The sequence below is a fragment of the Salmo trutta genome, chromosome 8 (genome assembly GCF_901001165.1).
Source record: "Salmo trutta chromosome 8, fSalTru1.1, whole genome shotgun sequence".
Taxonomy (NCBI): Eukaryota; Metazoa; Chordata; class Actinopteri; order Salmoniformes; family Salmonidae; genus Salmo; species Salmo trutta.
The window spans coordinates 40,305,484-40,322,686 of NC_042964.1; the positions used below are offsets into that span (position 1 = coordinate 40,305,484).

The following is a 17,203-nucleotide window of genomic DNA, read 5'->3' on the forward strand; positions in this document are numbered from 1 at the left end:
TTTGTGGGATATTGTTTTGAGTTGTGCATGTTGCACCACGTAGTTCACATTTCGTTGTTTGTTTATTGTTTTTGTTAAAGTTTCACTTTGCATTAAATATGTGGAACTCAACTCCCGCTGCGCCTTGGTCCGTGCAATGTATTTTCCACGTTGATTCCACATCATAATACGTTGAAAAATGACGTTGAAACAACGTTGATTCAACCAGTGTGTGCTCAGTAGGTAGCGACTGTATCTAGAGTTTCAGTTAACATAAGAGGAACATTATTGTCCCCAAACTGAAAAACCCTACAGTGCTGATGTTTTATTGAATCAATGGGAATTAGTTATATTATGATGAGTACTAACAGACAATGTGGCATTTACCTGGTTTGAGATGACGCCTACTTCCAGGCCTTGTTTCCTTTGCATACTCCTTTGCATATTCATGCCCAATATGTTGGGTGTTGAACAATACGGCATTCAGAATGTTTTCATCCACTTCAGTGCCCACCTGGTCTGCGCAAGTATGCATGTTTGATGTATCTCATAATAGCCTAGTTAATCATAGTTGATATATCTTTCAGGACAAAGGCAAATATAAGTGACTGCGCTTCAATGCACATTTCCTCAAGAAAAGCGCACTGTGTTTTTTACATTATGTATATGACAATTTGATAATTGTCACATCGACCCAAACTCCAGGACCACAGACAGTGAGTGATTGACAGCCTAGGGGAGGCGAGTGGCGAGAAACTCACAACCACTGAGTGCCAGCCAGCCAGGTATGGTGCACCTCAGCTACAGTATAATGGGAATATTTAAAACGACTAAAGTTCATATTTAATTTAGAATGATCAACACAATGTTTAGCATATTTGAAGTTTGTGTAACAAACGTGATGTCCAGTGTTCTGTTTGTAACACTCGGGTTGATGGTCACTAGACTAGAGGCTGTATGTTATGGACTAAACTCATAACTGCTGATAAGGTTGACGCCAGACTGGAGGTACAAGGACAGAGGATACACTGATTATTATTATATTGTGTGAAACACTATGATTCTGTAGCAGCTGACAAAGTCACTGCCTTCTGTTTTGACTTCCTACAAGCCTCTCAGGCTGGTGTTTACAGAACAGGTGTATGCTGATTAGGATATAAGGACATTCCCAGAGAAGGCCAGTTAGATGTGTTCTCTGCTTCTGGGCTGGAGTTTCTTCCCTGTTGCAACTTGTAATAAACCAAATAGATTTTTGATTGACTATCCTCGACTGCTCTTCTCCTTTGTTCACTTCTCCTTTGTTCAATTTCTATTACATCACCCCTCCCTCCTTTCAGGCGAACCTGAATCTCAGTGAGAGAGTGAGAGAGGAAGGCCATCCTGTTTGTATCCCCAGGCTGAGCACTCACACGCAGAGGGATGATGAGGCTAGGCTGGGTTCGAGGGCTGGCCCCTTTGTTGGCCATGGCTGCTGGAATACTCTACATCACATCCATTAAGCGGGAGGTTCATTCTCATGGGGAGAGACTGCAGAGGGCCCATCAGAATGACTCGGTCAGGGGCCAGGACATGCTCAAGAGGCTGGAAAAGATGGAGGCTCACATCGAGAAGCTGTGTAAGTCTCAATCTCCTTCATTAAACTGTGACTTACCTGGAAGGGAAATGGCAGTAGCTCTGTCCACGTACTGTACATGGACTGCAGTCTGCCACTGTTCTAGATGGTAGGGCAGATTTAGAGGATTTGAGAACACATTAGAATCTAGCCTAAAGAGTTGATCCCAGAATGTTATTTCACACTTCACAGTGATGATTGTAAAATGGAATTTGTACCCAGTTAATTAAAGGGTTTAAATAAACTAATAAAGGATTAAATAAAATATGCCCATAATAATTTTAGATTGTTCTTTAATCCTGTATACTGTTGCTTGCTGAACAACATTTGTTACATTTTGATCTACCAACTTCTGTGTGCCAAAGTTTACCACAATGTTTACTTTAAAAATGTAAACTTTTTTTTACATCAGTTACTTCAAGGTAATTCTCCAAGGCAGATCAAACATTGTTAATCAACTTTTAAAAAAACACACATGCAAACAGTGACTGAAGCTCCTAACCAACTGTGCTATTTTGTTCGTTTTTTTGTGTTGTTTGTAACTTATTTTGTACATAATGTTGCTGCTACCATCTCTTATGACCGAAAATAACTTTTGGACATCAGAACAGGGATTACTCACCTCAAACTGAACTAAGAATTTTTCTGTAACAAGTCTGACTTGAAGGATATACAGCTTTTCTCGGGAACGAGCCCAAATTCCAGTAATTTGCGTGAAGAAAAGGAGAAAAGGGGGGCAGAGGTCGGCCAGCCTTCTGTGAATTTGTAGGCGAGTGAGTAAACCTCCACTACCATCTGTTCTATTGGCCAACATGCAGTCATTGGAAAACAAAATCGATGATATACGATCAAGACTATCCTACCAACAGGACGTTAAAAACTGTAATATCTTATGTTTCACCAAGTCATGGCTGAACGACGACGCGGATAATATAGAGCTGGTGGGATTTTCCATGCATCGGCAGGACAGAGAACCTACGTCTGGTAAGACGAGGGGCAGCGGTGTGTGTCTTTTTGTCAATAACTGCTGGTGTGCGATGTCTAATATTAAAGAAGTCTCAAGGAATTGCTCGCCTGAGGTAGAGAACCTTATGATAAGCTGTAGACCACACTATCTACTAAGAGAGTTCTCATTATTTATAACCGTCTATTTACCACCACAAACCGATGCTGGCACTAAGACCGCACTCAACGAGCAGTATAAGGCCATAAGTAAACTAGAAATTGCTCATCCAGAAGCGGCGCTCCTAGTGGCCGGGGACTTTAATGCAGGCAAACTTAAATCCGTTTTACCTCATTTCTACCAGCATGTCACATGTGCAACCAGAGGAAAAAGAACTCTAGACCACCTTTACTCCACACACAGAGCCGCATACAAAGCTCTCACTCACCCTCCATTTGGAAAATCTGACCATAATTCTATCCTCCTGATTCCTGTTTACAAGCAAAAACTAAAGCAGGAAGTACCAGTGACTTGTTCAATACGGAAGTGGTCAGATGACGCAGATGCTACACTACAGGACTGTTTTGCGAGCACAGACTGGATTATGTTCCGGGATTCATCCAATGGCATTGAGGAGTATACCACCTCAGTCATCGGCTTCATCAATAAGTGCATTGACGACGTCGTACCCACAGTGACCGTACGTACATATCCCAACCAGAAGCCATGGATTAAAAGGCAACATCTGCATCGAGCTAAAGTCTAGAGCTGCCGCTTTCAAGGAGCGGGACACTAATAAGTCGAACCATCAAACAGGCAAAGTGTCGATACAGGATTAAGATTGAATCCTACTACACCAGCTTTGACGCTCGTCAGATGTGGCTGGGCTTGAAAACTATTACGGACTACAAAGGGAAACCCAGCCGTGAGCTGCCCAGTGACGCGAGCCTACCAGACGAGCTAAATGCCTTTTATAATAACACCTCCCTCTGCAACTGGATCCTGGAATTTCTAACGGGCCGCCCCCAGGTGGTAAGGGTAGGCAACAACACATCTGCCATGCTGATCCTCAACACAGGCGCCCCTCGGGGGTGCGTGCCTAGTCCCCTACTGAACTCCCTGTTCACCCACGACTGCGTAGCCAAACACGACTCCAACACCATCATTAAGTTTGTTGACGATACAACAGGGGTAGGCCTAATTACCGACAATGAGACAGCCTATAGGGAGGAGGTCAGAGACCTGGCAGTGTGGTGCCAGTACAACAACCTCTCCCTCAATGTGAGGAAGACAAAAGAGCTGATCGTGGACTACATCAACAGGGCTGTAGTGGAGCGGGTCGAGAGGTTCAGGTTCCTTGGTGTCCACATCACCAAAGAGCTGCCATTGTCCAAACACACCAAGAGAGTCGTGAAGAGGGCACGACAACACCGTTTCCCCCTCAGGAGACCGAAAAGATTGTCACATTGGCATAGGTCTCCAGATCATCCAATATTTCTACAGCTGCACCATCGAGAGCATCCTGATCGGTTGCATCACCACCTGGTATGTCAAATTCTCGGCATATGACCGTAAGGCGCTAAAGAGGGTAGTGAGTATGGCCCAGTACATCATTGGGGCCAAGCTTTCTGCCGTCCACCTATATACTAGGTGGTGTCAGAGGAAAGACCAAAAAATTGGCAAAGACTCCAGTCACCCAAGTCAAAAACTGTTCTCTCTGCTACCGCACGGCGGCGCCAAGTCTAGGACCAAAAGACTCCTTAACAGCTTCTACACCCAAGCCATAAGACTGCTGAACAATTAATCAAATGACCACCCAGACTATTTACATTGACCCCCCCCCATTTGTTTTTACACTGCTGCTACTCACTGTTTATTATTTATGCATAGTCACTTTACCCCTACCTACATGTACAAATTACCTCGACTAACCTGTACATTCACTCGGTACCGGTATCCCCTGTATATAGCCTCATTACTGCCATTTTACTGTTACCTTTTATTATTTTTTACTTTAGTTCATTTGGTAAATATTTTCTTAACTCTTTCTTGAACTGCATTGTTGGTTATTAAGGGCTTGTTAGTAAGCATTTCATGGTAAGGTTGTACCTGTTGTATTCATACCTGTTGTATTCGGCGCATGTGACAAATAAAGTTTGATTTGATTTTAAATGAGATCATGCTCTGTTTGTATCAAAAGGAGTGACTTATGTTGATTCTGGCAGCCTTAACACATTTATTACAATGTGATGAACAGCTGTCATGTGTGTCCACAGTGAAGACAATCAACGACGGGAGCAGTCTGAAAGAGGGGCAGGCTGTGAAGGCTCCCGAGGTCAAGAAGGAGAGGAAGGTGGTGAAGAAGGTGTACCCCAACTCAGCTCTGTTCACAAGCTGGGGTGATGAGCTCTCAGAGGAGGAGCAGAAAGAGGCAGAGGGGCTGTTTCAGATGTATGGATACAATGCCTTCCTGAGTGACAGACTACCCCTGAACAGGGAAATCCCTGATACTCGCGATCCTAAGTAAATCATTTTCCTCATCTCTCCGCCACCTCAACACAGCAAATTATGGATCTGCTGAAAACTTCTGAATTCTAACCACAGTCTGTTGCATTGCGGCCATCCGAGGTCAATTCCATCTCCAGCACTGTGATTTCAATTTGAGCAATCATGACCTTAGAACTAGAAGCTTCTACCTGTAAAACGATGATTGTAGCAAATTTTATCATGTATTCTTTTAAACTCAACAACATGGATTGGGGTGTCTAGAGTACTATATAGGTAGAGAACATTGAACAGAACAAGGCTATGTCAATAAATACATTTTGACAAAAATGCAGATAGAACCTTACAATTCAAAGCTCTCGCAATGACATTGAAGTTGACAATAACTTGAACAGTGAAACAGCAGCTTTGGTGAAGTGAATGAATGATATGAGGTGGACCAAATGTGTTTGTTGTGCCTGTTAGGTGTGCTAAGCACCAGTATCCCCATGACCTGCCCACCATCAGCGTGGTGTTGATCTACTTGGACGAGGCCCTGTCAATCATCAAGAGAGCCGTCCGCAGCATCATAGACAAGACCCCCCAACGCCTGCTCAAAGACATTATACTGGTGGATGACCACAGCTCCAATGGTTTGCCTAATTGGTCAATGCTCTCCGCATAGAAACATTTGAAATTACATTTGTTAACATTTAGATTGAAAGTAGGTGTGGCTTTCAACTTTCGTTGGGTACCACTGATTTGCAAGTGTCTGCTTTCACAGAGGATCTAAAGGAGAAGTTGGATGCTTACATCAGCTTCATCCATGAAGAGCGTCCGGGCCTGGTGAAGAGAGTGAGACACTCAGAGCAGCTCGGTCTCACACAGGCCCGCCTCTCAGGGTGGAGGGAAGCTACAGGAGATGTGGTGGCCATCTTGGATGCCCACATAGAGGTCCATGTGGAATGGTAGTCTAAATGAAATATCTCAGTGAGACTTTTTGAATCCTCCCCCCCCCCCCAACATGGTGTTTTGACTCTGTGTTTGTGTGAACAGGGCGGAGCCTCTGTTAGCGCGGATAAAGGAGGACCGCACGTTGGTGTTGACACCGGTGTTTGACAAAGTCCATTTCGATGACTTGACAGTAACACGTTATGGGCCTGCTGCAGATGCCTTTGACTGGGCCCTGTGGTGTATGTATGAGTCCTTCAGACCTGAGTGGTATGCCTTGAAAGACGAGTCACAGCCAGGAAAGTGAGTTGGTCGTGATTTCATCATAGGATGGTAGTCCAGTTTCACAAGTCTATTTTAATAGGAAAGCACAGCATTGGGAGGAAAATATGACCTAATATTTACACCTGGATTATTAGTTTGCATTATCTATTCATTAAAATGAATGTCACTTCTCCCAATGTGGAATTGACCTTGATTTGTACTGTATGTTTGTCAGGAGCCCCTCCATTATGGGCATACTAGTGGTTGATCGCCTGTTCTTTGGGGAAATTGGTGCTCTGGATGGTGGTATGAAGATCTATGGAGGTGAAAATGTTGAACTGGGCATCCGGGTAAGCCCCTCTGCTACAGTTTCTAAATGAAAGTTTGAAATCAAAGCAGACTTTTTGTTCTTGAGTTATTCAGTTTGAACAAACCAATCTACATCCAACATCCAGACACTTCAGTCCATATCTATAAACTCTTCCTTCTCTCTTGGTGTTTGGTGTGTCTAGGTGTGGCTTTGTGGTGGAAGTGTCGAGGTCATACCTTGTTCTAAAATAGCCCACATCGAGAGGGCCCATAAACCCTATCTCCCCGACCTGAGCATTACAATGAAGAGGAATGCTCTGAGAGTGGCTGAGGTCTGGATGGATGACTACAAACATAATGTCAACATTGCCTGGAACATCCCACTGAAGGTACTGTACACAACAAACCATTTAAAAAGTAGGTTTAGTTCAGCTGCTCATATAGAATAGCAATGATTGCTGTTTTGCATGCCTTGTGTTTGAAAATAAGTAGACTAGACAGTCAATATTATAAAAAAATTGTCTATTTCTCAATGCCATAATAAATATCATAGGATCTAAATAAAATGATGGCGGTAAGCAAAAGTGGATAATAGGTGGATTGCTCACATGGCCTGTGTTTCTGATTTAGAAATCTTCCTCTTTCTCACCACAGGATCATGGCATAGACATTGGGGATGTTTCAGAGAGGAAGACATTGAGAGAGAGACTGAACTGCAAACCCTTCCAGTGGTATCTGGATAACGTGTATCCCATGTTAGACCCCCTGGGTGACTTGCTTGGTTATGGAGCTGTGAGTGATGCTAAAATGTTACAGTTGTTCTGGAACTTTTTCCTCACCAACTGTGTTTAGTGGCATGCATGGCATCCTATTTTCAATAGGATGCAGAGTCATAAATCAGGATAGGAATCTGCACTTTTATAACCGTTTAATCTCTCTACATAAAATCAACAGCTGGTCAATGACCAGAAGACGGATCTCTGTATAGATCAAGGCCCAGTTCCGGGGAACACACCTATTTTATATGGATGCCATTATTTTGGTCCACAGGTTTGTAGACACATTGCTTAATATCTTAGAATTTAACTTCATGTATAATATGGTTTATCCCATGGCAGACTTGGGATTCAATCCATCCCACAATGCAAAGTACTGTCAGTACCACAGACTCAGAAAAGCCTAAATATCTATACTCTCTGTCCAGAACTGTTATTATCGAGCCAGTGGGGAGATCTACATTGGAGGCATCAAGTCTCACAAGTACAACAGTAATCGCTGTCTGGTGGACACCGGCAGTCGAACCCCAGGACTGTATGAGTGCAAGGTGGCCAAGCAGAAGGGATTCCACATGCTCTGGGAATTTCAACAGGTAAGCACTCTAACATGATTTAGGGAAGTTGATGCTTATAAATTGTCGGAAACAACAGAGATGTCTGACTCTTGTTTTTAATTATTGTGATGCTGTACAGTAGAATGTTTGCTGTGTTTGACAGGGAAAAGCCATCCAGAACAGGCAGACAAAGAGATGTCTGGAGATTGCCCCAGGGGAGGACACTTACTACCAGCTCATCATTCAGGAGTGCAGTGGGCAGCACTGGAACATACAGAATCTGATTAAAGACTTCTGATACACTGAGATAGGCCTACCAGAGACAATACAAGTGGGAAGGTGGTATTTACCACATACGACTGGTAAAAGTCCATTTGAACGTCCCTCCAACTGGTGATTACTAGTGGGAAACTCATCTATCATCCCTGAGCTCCGACTTCTCCCACATGCTGACCTCTCACGGCTGTTTAAATTACCTTTTAAACAGCATTTTCAGCAGTTAAATGCAACAACAAAACATTCTTTACAAAAATCTAAATATGTTTTTGAACACTATAATTTAACAAACATGATAGCTGTACTCATAGCTTATGGTTGACGCAACTTGTTGGCCATTAGCCAATCAACGTTTCTCAATGACTTCAAAGCACGTGAATGCATCCAACTGGTATTTATGATTTCACAGCTGGTAATTACCACCTTCCCACTTTGTTATGATCACAGCATTATCATCATGCTTTGAAAATCCTATCTTAGTCAGCAGTGAGATGACTGGGATCTTAGCGAGCTGTTGGTTGTACACAGTGGCGACGCGTCATTCATGGCAGGTGTTTTGTGCCCCCCTGTTTAGCTAAACAATATAACATATACAGTACCCGTCAAAGGTTTGGACACACCTACTCTTTAAAGGCTTTTTCTTTATTTTTAATATTTTCTACATTGTAGAATAATAGTGAAGACATCAAAACTATGAAATAACACATATGGAATCATGTAGTAACCAAAAAATTGTTAAACAAATCAAAATATATTTTATATTTTACTTCGAAGTAGCTACTACTTCAAAGTAGCCACCCACCCTTTGCCTTGATGACAGCTTTGCACACTCTTGGCATTCTCTAAAACAGCTTCACCTGGAATGATTTTCTAACAGACTTGAAGGAGCTCCCACATACGCTGAGCACTTGTTGGCTACTTTTCCGTCACTCTGCGGTCCAACTCATCCCAAACCATCTCAATTGGGTTGAGGTCAGGTCATTGTGAAGGCTAAGTCATCTGATGCAGCGCTCCATCACTCTCCTTCTTGGTCAAATAGCCATTCCACAGCCTGTTGGAAACAAAAATGAAAGTCCCACTAAGTGCAAACCAGATGGGATGACGTATCGCTGCAGAATGCTATGGTAGCCATGCTGGTTAAGTGTGCCTTAAATTTGAAATAAATCACAGACAGTGTCACCAGCAAAGCACCCCCCACCATCATACCTCCTCCTCCATGTTTCACAGTGGGAACTGCACATGCGGAGATCATCCGTTCACCTACTCTGCGTCTCACAAAGACACTATGGTTGGAACCAAAAATTTCTAATTTGGACTCATCAGACGAAAGCACAGATTTCCATCGGTCTAATATCCATTGCTCATGTTTATTGGTCAAAGCAAGTCTCTTCTTATTATTGGTGTCCTTTATTGGTGGTTTTGTTGCAGCAGTTCAACCATGAAGGTCCGATTCACACAGTCTCCTCTGAACACTTGATGTTGTGCAGTGAAGAATTTATTTGGGCTGCAATCTGTGGTGCAGTTAGCTCTAATGAACTCATCCTCTGCAGCAGAGGTAACTCTGGGTCTTCCTTTCCTGTGGTGGTCCTCATGAGAGCCAGTTTCATCATAGTTTTTGCGATTGCACTTGAAGAAACTTTCAAAGTTCTTGAAATGTTCCGTATTGACTGACCATCATGTACTGTCATTTCTCTTTGCTTATTTGAGCTTGTCTTGCCATAATATGGACTTGGTCTTTTACCAAATAGGTCTATCTTCTGTATACCACCCCTACCTTGTCACCACACAACTGATTGGCTCAAATGCATTAAGACAGAAATAATTCCACAAATTAACTTTTAACAAGGCATACCTATTAATTGAAATGCATTCCAGGTGACTACCGCATGAAGCTGGTTGAAAGAATACCAAGAGTATGCAAAGCTGTCATTAAGGCAAAGGGTGGCTACTTTGAAGAATCTCAAACATAAAATATATTATAATGTGTTTAACACTTTTTTGGTTACTACATGATTCCATATGTGTTATTTCATAGTTTTGATGTCTTCACTATTATTCTACAATGTAGAAAAAAGTAAAAATAAAGAAAAACCCTTGAATGAGTAGGCATGTCCAAACTTGACTGGTAATGTATGTATGTATGTATGTATGTATGTATGTATGTATGTATGTATGTATGTATGTATATATATATATATATATATATATATATATATATATATATATATTGTGCCTGTTTTGTATGTTATTTTGGCATTAATACGTGTCACATATCAGTTGGCAAACAATGTCAAAGAAATTATATTGAGTTAATAAAGCTGCATATAAACATGGTCTCTTTTTTTGCTTTCTTGATTAAGTCAGCTCCAAAATGCAGGTGTTTCAGCCTAGATCAGTGCTTTCTGTGGTGGTAGGGCAGCCAGCGGAAATACAGACCGTAGGGATTGGTAATGTTCTCTAGTTGCGACGTGATTGGCTCAGTGTTGTGTCACTCATTTGGACACTATGTCACCGCAAAATCTATGGGGTCAGCTCGAAAATTCAATCCCCATTGGTGCTGCCATAGAGTTACATTAGAAGCACCCATCCAAGAAGTCTCAAGGTCATTGGCCACAGATAAAATGACGTCAAATCACATTACATCTACAGTAGCTTTGGACTGATCATGTCAACATCATACTTTCAAAATCTTAGCTAGCAAGCTAGCAGTCACCACCATGAATCAAGTCTACAATCTACTGGCAAATCCTTTTCATCCTTGTCATGTGAAGTGAAATTAGAGATAAAACGTCTCTGTGCTCATCAGCCATTGGACATAAACATTACACAACAAGTCGCAAATTCAACAATGAGTGGTTTGGAAGGAAGCAGTGCTAGCGTTGCAAAGCAATCACTATTTTACTTCCCCTGCCTGCTATTCAGTGGAGAGGGTGTGCGATTCAAGTCTGGGTTTAAGGATTTAAAATAAATCAAACGTGGCTCAGCTATATACTGCAGATAGACGAGCCATCGACCTCCACAACCAACAAACGGAGGAGAATAGGTAGGTGCTTGCCAGAATTATAGCATTCATTAAATTGTGTGGCAATTGTGAGATACCACTGTGGGGCCATGACGAGTCGGCCGACACCTTGAACCCAGGCGTTTTCAGGTGTATTTTTGAGACCATGTGTGAAGGAGATTACAGGCAACAAAGGCACTATGACGACCAACCAATTTTTAAGGGCACATCAAGCATGATCCAATACTAACTTTTGGATTGTATGTATGACGTGTACAGAGAAGCTATAGCTAAGGAGGTGTCTGAGACTCCTTTTGCGTCTGTACAGGCAGACGAGACTACTGACGTCTCCTGTAAATCACAGATGGTAATAGTGCTGTGCTATATGTTACCAGACAACAGTGTGTGAGAGGTTTTTGTAGAGGACAAAACTGGTGTTGGCCTCTCCAACACCATCAAACAAGTCCTAGCGCAACTGAATATCAAGGAGAAGCTGTGTGCACAAACCTACAACAGGGCAGCGGTGATGAGTGGTAATGTACGGGGTGTCCAAACGCTACTGAAGGATTTCTTTCCGACCGCAGAACTCCAGTGTGTTACCAAGCTATGACCTGTGGGCAACCAGGAGAAGTTGAAAAGGGAGCTGTTCACTGTCTACCGGCATCCGGAGCTGCACACCGGAAAGACAGCCTTTCTTTATTGAAATCACTCTATGAGAACCACCTGCAGACGGTCTCTCTTCTCAAAATCCTCATCACAAGTCAGAGAAAAACTTTTCCCCCCTTAAATGGATAAAAACCTTCATACGCAACTCCGTAGGCTAGAAAAGGTTACATTTACATTTACATTTAAGTCATTTAGCAGACGCTCTTATCCAGAGCGACTTACAAATTGGTGCATTCACCTATAATATCCAGTAGAACAACCACTTTACAATAGTGCATCTAAATCTTTTAAAGGGGGGGGGGGTTAGAAGGATTACTTTATCCTATCCCAGGTATTCCTTAAAGAGGTGGGGTTTCAGGTGTCTCAGGTTAAATGCATTGGCCATGCTGTCAATCCAGCATGACTTCATCCCGGGAATGACAGACTTTGATGACATCAACATTTACCTTTATTGTGGCAATTGTGAACAAATCAATGCAATATTAGCCATTAGCAACATACCGAAACAAAACAAACAATGCAAAAGATTTGGTTGTAGGCAGAACGCACCAGAGTAGGATTCTATTGCATTGACACACACTACTCAGCCTCTATGCTACACAGACCGGTGCGGCATAAACAAATCAGAGCTGCAGTATACATGCAAATAGACCATTGCCATATGGATCTGTGCCATTTACTTTGAACTGGACTTTATTTACAGCATGAGCGGTCGTGTGTAGATTTTGAGATCACAACAAGAGCTGCATGTAGCCAAATGTGCATATTTTGCATCAAACAACATAACAACATTTTCAGGCACCTCTTTGTCTGAAGGACAAGTAGATGAAAATATTAATGTCAAGCCCTGCATGTTTTTTTCCAAAAGTATCATGGAATGTAGGCCTGCATTGAACACAACACATTAGCTGCTACTGTAGGCTGAATGATAGAACAGCTATTTCCATGTAAAAATGTTATGGAATGCATTTTCTCCATTGGTTTTGATGATAGGCCACTCTGGTAGGCCTATATTATGATCAAATAGCCACAGCAGCCTACATGGCCAGTATTAAAACTGTAACTTAAAGAGGGTACAGCCTCAGTGTTCACAGTAAACATGCGACAACATTTCACAACGTTGAAGTTTGCGCAACATTTTTTTGTTGAGGGAACATTGGGTAAGTGCCTTGCTCAAGGGCACATCGACAGATTTTTCATTTAGCCGGCTAGGAGATTCAAACCAGCGAACTTTCGGTTACTGGTCCAACGCCCTTAACCACAAGGCTACCTGCCGTCATACCTGCCACCCTTTTCAAGGTTCAGCAGATGCTCCTCGTCATCCTTTCCGGTACCAAGGATGTCATCAAGGTAACACTGTGACCTAGGGAGGTCAGGCTCAAAACCTGATCAATGGCCCTTTGGAACAAGACAGGTGCCGACATGATTCCAAAAGGCAAGTGGTGGTATCTGTAGAGTCCCATGTGGGTAGTGATGGTGAGGTACTTTTGTGACTCTTCATCTACATGCATCTTAAGGAAGGCATTGCTGAATATCTTTCCACCAGCCGACCCTGCGCATAGTTCCTGGATAATCAGAAGTGGGTATTGTTTCACCATCAGTACAGGATTAATGGTCACCTTGAAATCTCCACACAGATGAACAGAGCCATCACGCTTGATCACATGGACTAAAGGTGTGGCCCACTCACTGTGTGGGACCGTCCCTAGGATTCCAATATTGACCAGCCATTGTATGTCAGAATCCACCTTCGGTTTGACGGCATAATTCTGGAACTTTTCTGGCCTTCATGAACTTTGGCTGAGAGACTGGCTTGAGCTGTAGTTTCACTGAAATGTTGTTTATACTTCACTGTTCATCCTTAAAAACAGCTTCATGTCGAGTCAGCACAGCTGACAACCTTGTTTCTTCAACTGACACTGCATTCATCTTCAACCAGACAAATCTTTTCAAACCATGGCTGGCCCATCAGTGCTTTGACCACATAGATGGGGAGTACAGGCTTTTTGGCAGTTTAGTTCCACCAGCACAGGACCTCTGCTTTTTTTATTGACTGTCCTCCCAATGGTGTTGTGACACCGTTGGCTGTAGAGTCTCCTTTAACTGTCAATACCTTGATCGGTAGCTCCTCATTTAGCCACACACAAGCCGATCGAGTGGCATTAAACTCAGTGTTCAGTTAGTCGCTTTAGTACTGCAAAATTATGGACAATGGATTCACCCTCCTCTTGGATCCATTTGTGAAACCTGAATCTCTCTATGATTACAAGTGGGTTGGGGCAAAAATGTCCTTCCAAGGTTTTCACAATGTCCACAAATGACTGGTCACCTGTTTTCTCTGTCTGGACCAAGCTCCTTAGCGAGCTAAAAGTTTCAGCTCCCATCACACTAAGGAATGTTGACACTTTAACTGAATCTTTAATGCCATTGACTGCCTCAAAAAATCTAAAACATCCCAGGTAAGGACTCATCACACTGCATCAGTCTTTGGATAAACCCTCTAACACAGTAATTCATGTAAACCAACTTCACCTGGGTATGTAAGGACTGCATTTCAAGAAACAAAAAAACTTTCTTTACGTTCAGCACATGATTCATCCGCCGAGCATTAATCACTCACGGGATACTTTTAATTTCTTCTAAATCGACTTCCCATGGCACGTCAGATACTACCCCCTTAAGAGGTGCCCTGCTCCGAAGAGCAACGCATGACACAGCAACCTTCTCGAATCGGGTGAGACCCAACACACACTTCTTCTGTTCCTCAGAATTATACTGAACAAAAATATAAACGCAACATGTAAAGTGTTGGTCCCATGTTTCATGAGTTGAAATATAAAAGATCCAAAAAATGTTCCACTGGAGAGCTCTTCTTTGTCTACACCTATTCAACATTGTTCACACACTCTTAAGCCTTAGCCGCACCCATCTCTTTAAGGATTCGCATGTGAGGCCATGTGCTAAACAGAGTGAGTAAGGTAGTGTAGTAAACAACCAAAGATTTCAAGACTACAAATGATTTAAGTAGTAGCCTACAATAAGGAACAACTCCAGGTAAAAATACACTTTATCTAGTCTTTGGCCAATATCCTAATCTGTCTTTTAAAGTGTCCAGATGAAAATATTGTATACATATTTAAGAATTATTAGATGATGCTTACCCAGACACTTGTCTAAATTGATGGGTCTTGTGAAAGAAATGCTATTACCCCCCCTAGCCACACCTAGCTAAGTGGATGAGTCACTATTGTCTAGACATGCACACATGTTTATGAAATACAATAGATGGCTGTAATCACCCCCAGACACACCTGGCTAACTTGATGGGTCATGTAATCATTCTCTTGTGAAGTGGAGTCTTTTGTTTAGACATGGCTAGCTAGCTAAACAATTAACCATAATCCCAAACCATAGTTACAGTACAAATGGATTGTCATAGCTAGCCATAGCTAGCCATTAATTGCTGGAGTATAAATCTGCAGGTAGCTAAAGCTAACCAACTAGGTTCAATGTTAGCTAGCTAGCTAACATTAGGCTATAACTAGCAATGCAAATGACTTTCTCAAATACGAATAATATTACTACACAGATCATACATGTAATGTTAGCTAGCGAGCCAGCAAGCTAATGTTCGCTAGCTATCTAACAGAACATTTTAACTTGCAATGAAAACAACTTTATGACAAAATCTGATATGTATAATATTTAAAAATGTAGCTAGACTCTTAACCGTATGCATGGATGAGCGCTTCATGGCAGCATGTTTTTTCCGATTGTTTTGTAGCTAGCTACAGCTTGTTTGGCCCGTTGTTGTGTCAAGTCACTCTGGTCCACACTGACCGTGTGCAGAAAGTAGTCCGTCACAAAGTTTTCCCACTGATCTTCATTGATAGCACCTGCTAATTTCTGGGCAGCAATGTTGTTGAGAACAGTAGCAACACTTTTGCAGTTCTCCATGGCTGACGTTATATCTTCCAAAAAAGCTGTGGTAGCAAGGATTATCTACACATACTGAGCAGCTCATGTTATAGACAGAAGGGGCTACATGGCAGACCAATCCAAACTCATATCTCGGCATGTCCAGCCCAATCCATTATCTCAGCCAATCATGGCTAGCGGGAAGGTTCCTGACTTTTTCCGAGGCTAAACCAACTATAATTTTTTCATTTTTATTTGTATTTACAGATGCTTTAAAAGTTTGTTATTAAGGTATATGAAAGTTCACATGTTCCAGAATGCATTTCTCCCCAAAAATGCATTTTGAAGTAGTGATGTAGTGACGTATGATATACGCCTAGCTTCTTGAAACGGATCACATATACAAGTAGGAGTCACTGTTCAGGCAAGAATAGTTGGAATGTGGCTTCACATTTTCTTTTAATATACCTATTTATTTTGGTTGATGGCATGATGTTGAAAGAATCATGCTGCTTCAAACACAGCATTTTACTATCAACATTGAAACAAGGTAAAATAACATGTGTATAATCAAATATAAAATTCAACATAATTTCAACCACCCAATATAATGGAATATGATAAATAAATAAATAATTGTTTCTACCTGGAATTTTCTACGTAATTTCAACGTAAACATAGTTTTGATGATTATGTTGAAATTAGATTGATGTAACAACCTGTTAGTCAGGTTAAGTCAATGTATTTAGGTTGAAGTCTTACCCTAATTTCAATGTTTACAACGCTGGTTGAAATGAGATGAAAACCACACTGGTTGAATCATTTTTTCAAATCAAATGTATTTTGCATGTTGATTCCACGACATCATACGTTGGCAAATTACGATTCAACCAGTGTGTGTCCAGTGGGTAGCGACTGTGTCTAGAGTTTTAGTTAAGTTAAGAGGAACTTTATTGTCCCCAAACTGAAATACCCTACAGTGCTTTTTATATTGAATCAAATGGGAATTAGTTATATTATTACAGGTGCTGACAGACAACGTGGCATTTACCTAGTTTGTGATGGCGCAAACTTCCAGGCCCTGTTTCTCTTCTCTTTCATCCGCTTCAGTGCCCACCTGGTCTGCGCAAGTATCTATGTTTGATGTATCTCATTATAGCCTAGTTTATCATTGTTGATATATTTTTCAGGACAAAATGCTATAAAGTTACAAGGAACACATTCATGGGCCTAAGACAAATATAAGTGACTGTTTGCTTCAGTGTACTTTTCCTCTGAAAAGCCCTGTGTTTTACACATTTACACATTATTTTGCCAATTATCATATTGACCAAAACTCCAGAAACAGGGACAGTGAGTGATTGACAGCAAGGAGAGGTCCACTGGTCTAGGGGAGGAGAGTGACGAGAAACTCACACCCACTGAGTGCCAGCCAATCAGCCAGCCAGGTATGGTGCACCTCACCTGTAA

At 41.9% G+C, this 17,203-nt stretch overlaps 1 protein-coding gene across 1 annotated transcript; it reads left to right on the forward strand.

Annotated features, from left to right (window-relative positions):
* Window positions 1-1,135: 1,135 nt before the first annotated feature.
* Window positions 1,136-8,404, forward strand: LOC115198926 (probable polypeptide N-acetylgalactosaminyltransferase 8). Its single transcript, XM_029761343.1, has 11 exons — window positions 1,136-1,594; window positions 4,811-5,057; window positions 5,505-5,671; window positions 5,803-5,986; window positions 6,075-6,272; window positions 6,469-6,583; window positions 6,746-6,931; window positions 7,197-7,334; window positions 7,497-7,592; window positions 7,747-7,911; window positions 8,036-8,404. The coding sequence occupies exons 1-11, from the start codon at window positions 1,399-1,401 to the stop codon at window positions 8,168-8,170; spliced, it is 1,827 nt and encodes a 608-aa protein (XP_029617203.1). The 5' UTR covers window positions 1,136-1,398; the 3' UTR covers window positions 8,171-8,404.
* The last annotated feature ends 8,799 nt before the right edge of the window (window positions 8,405-17,203 follow it).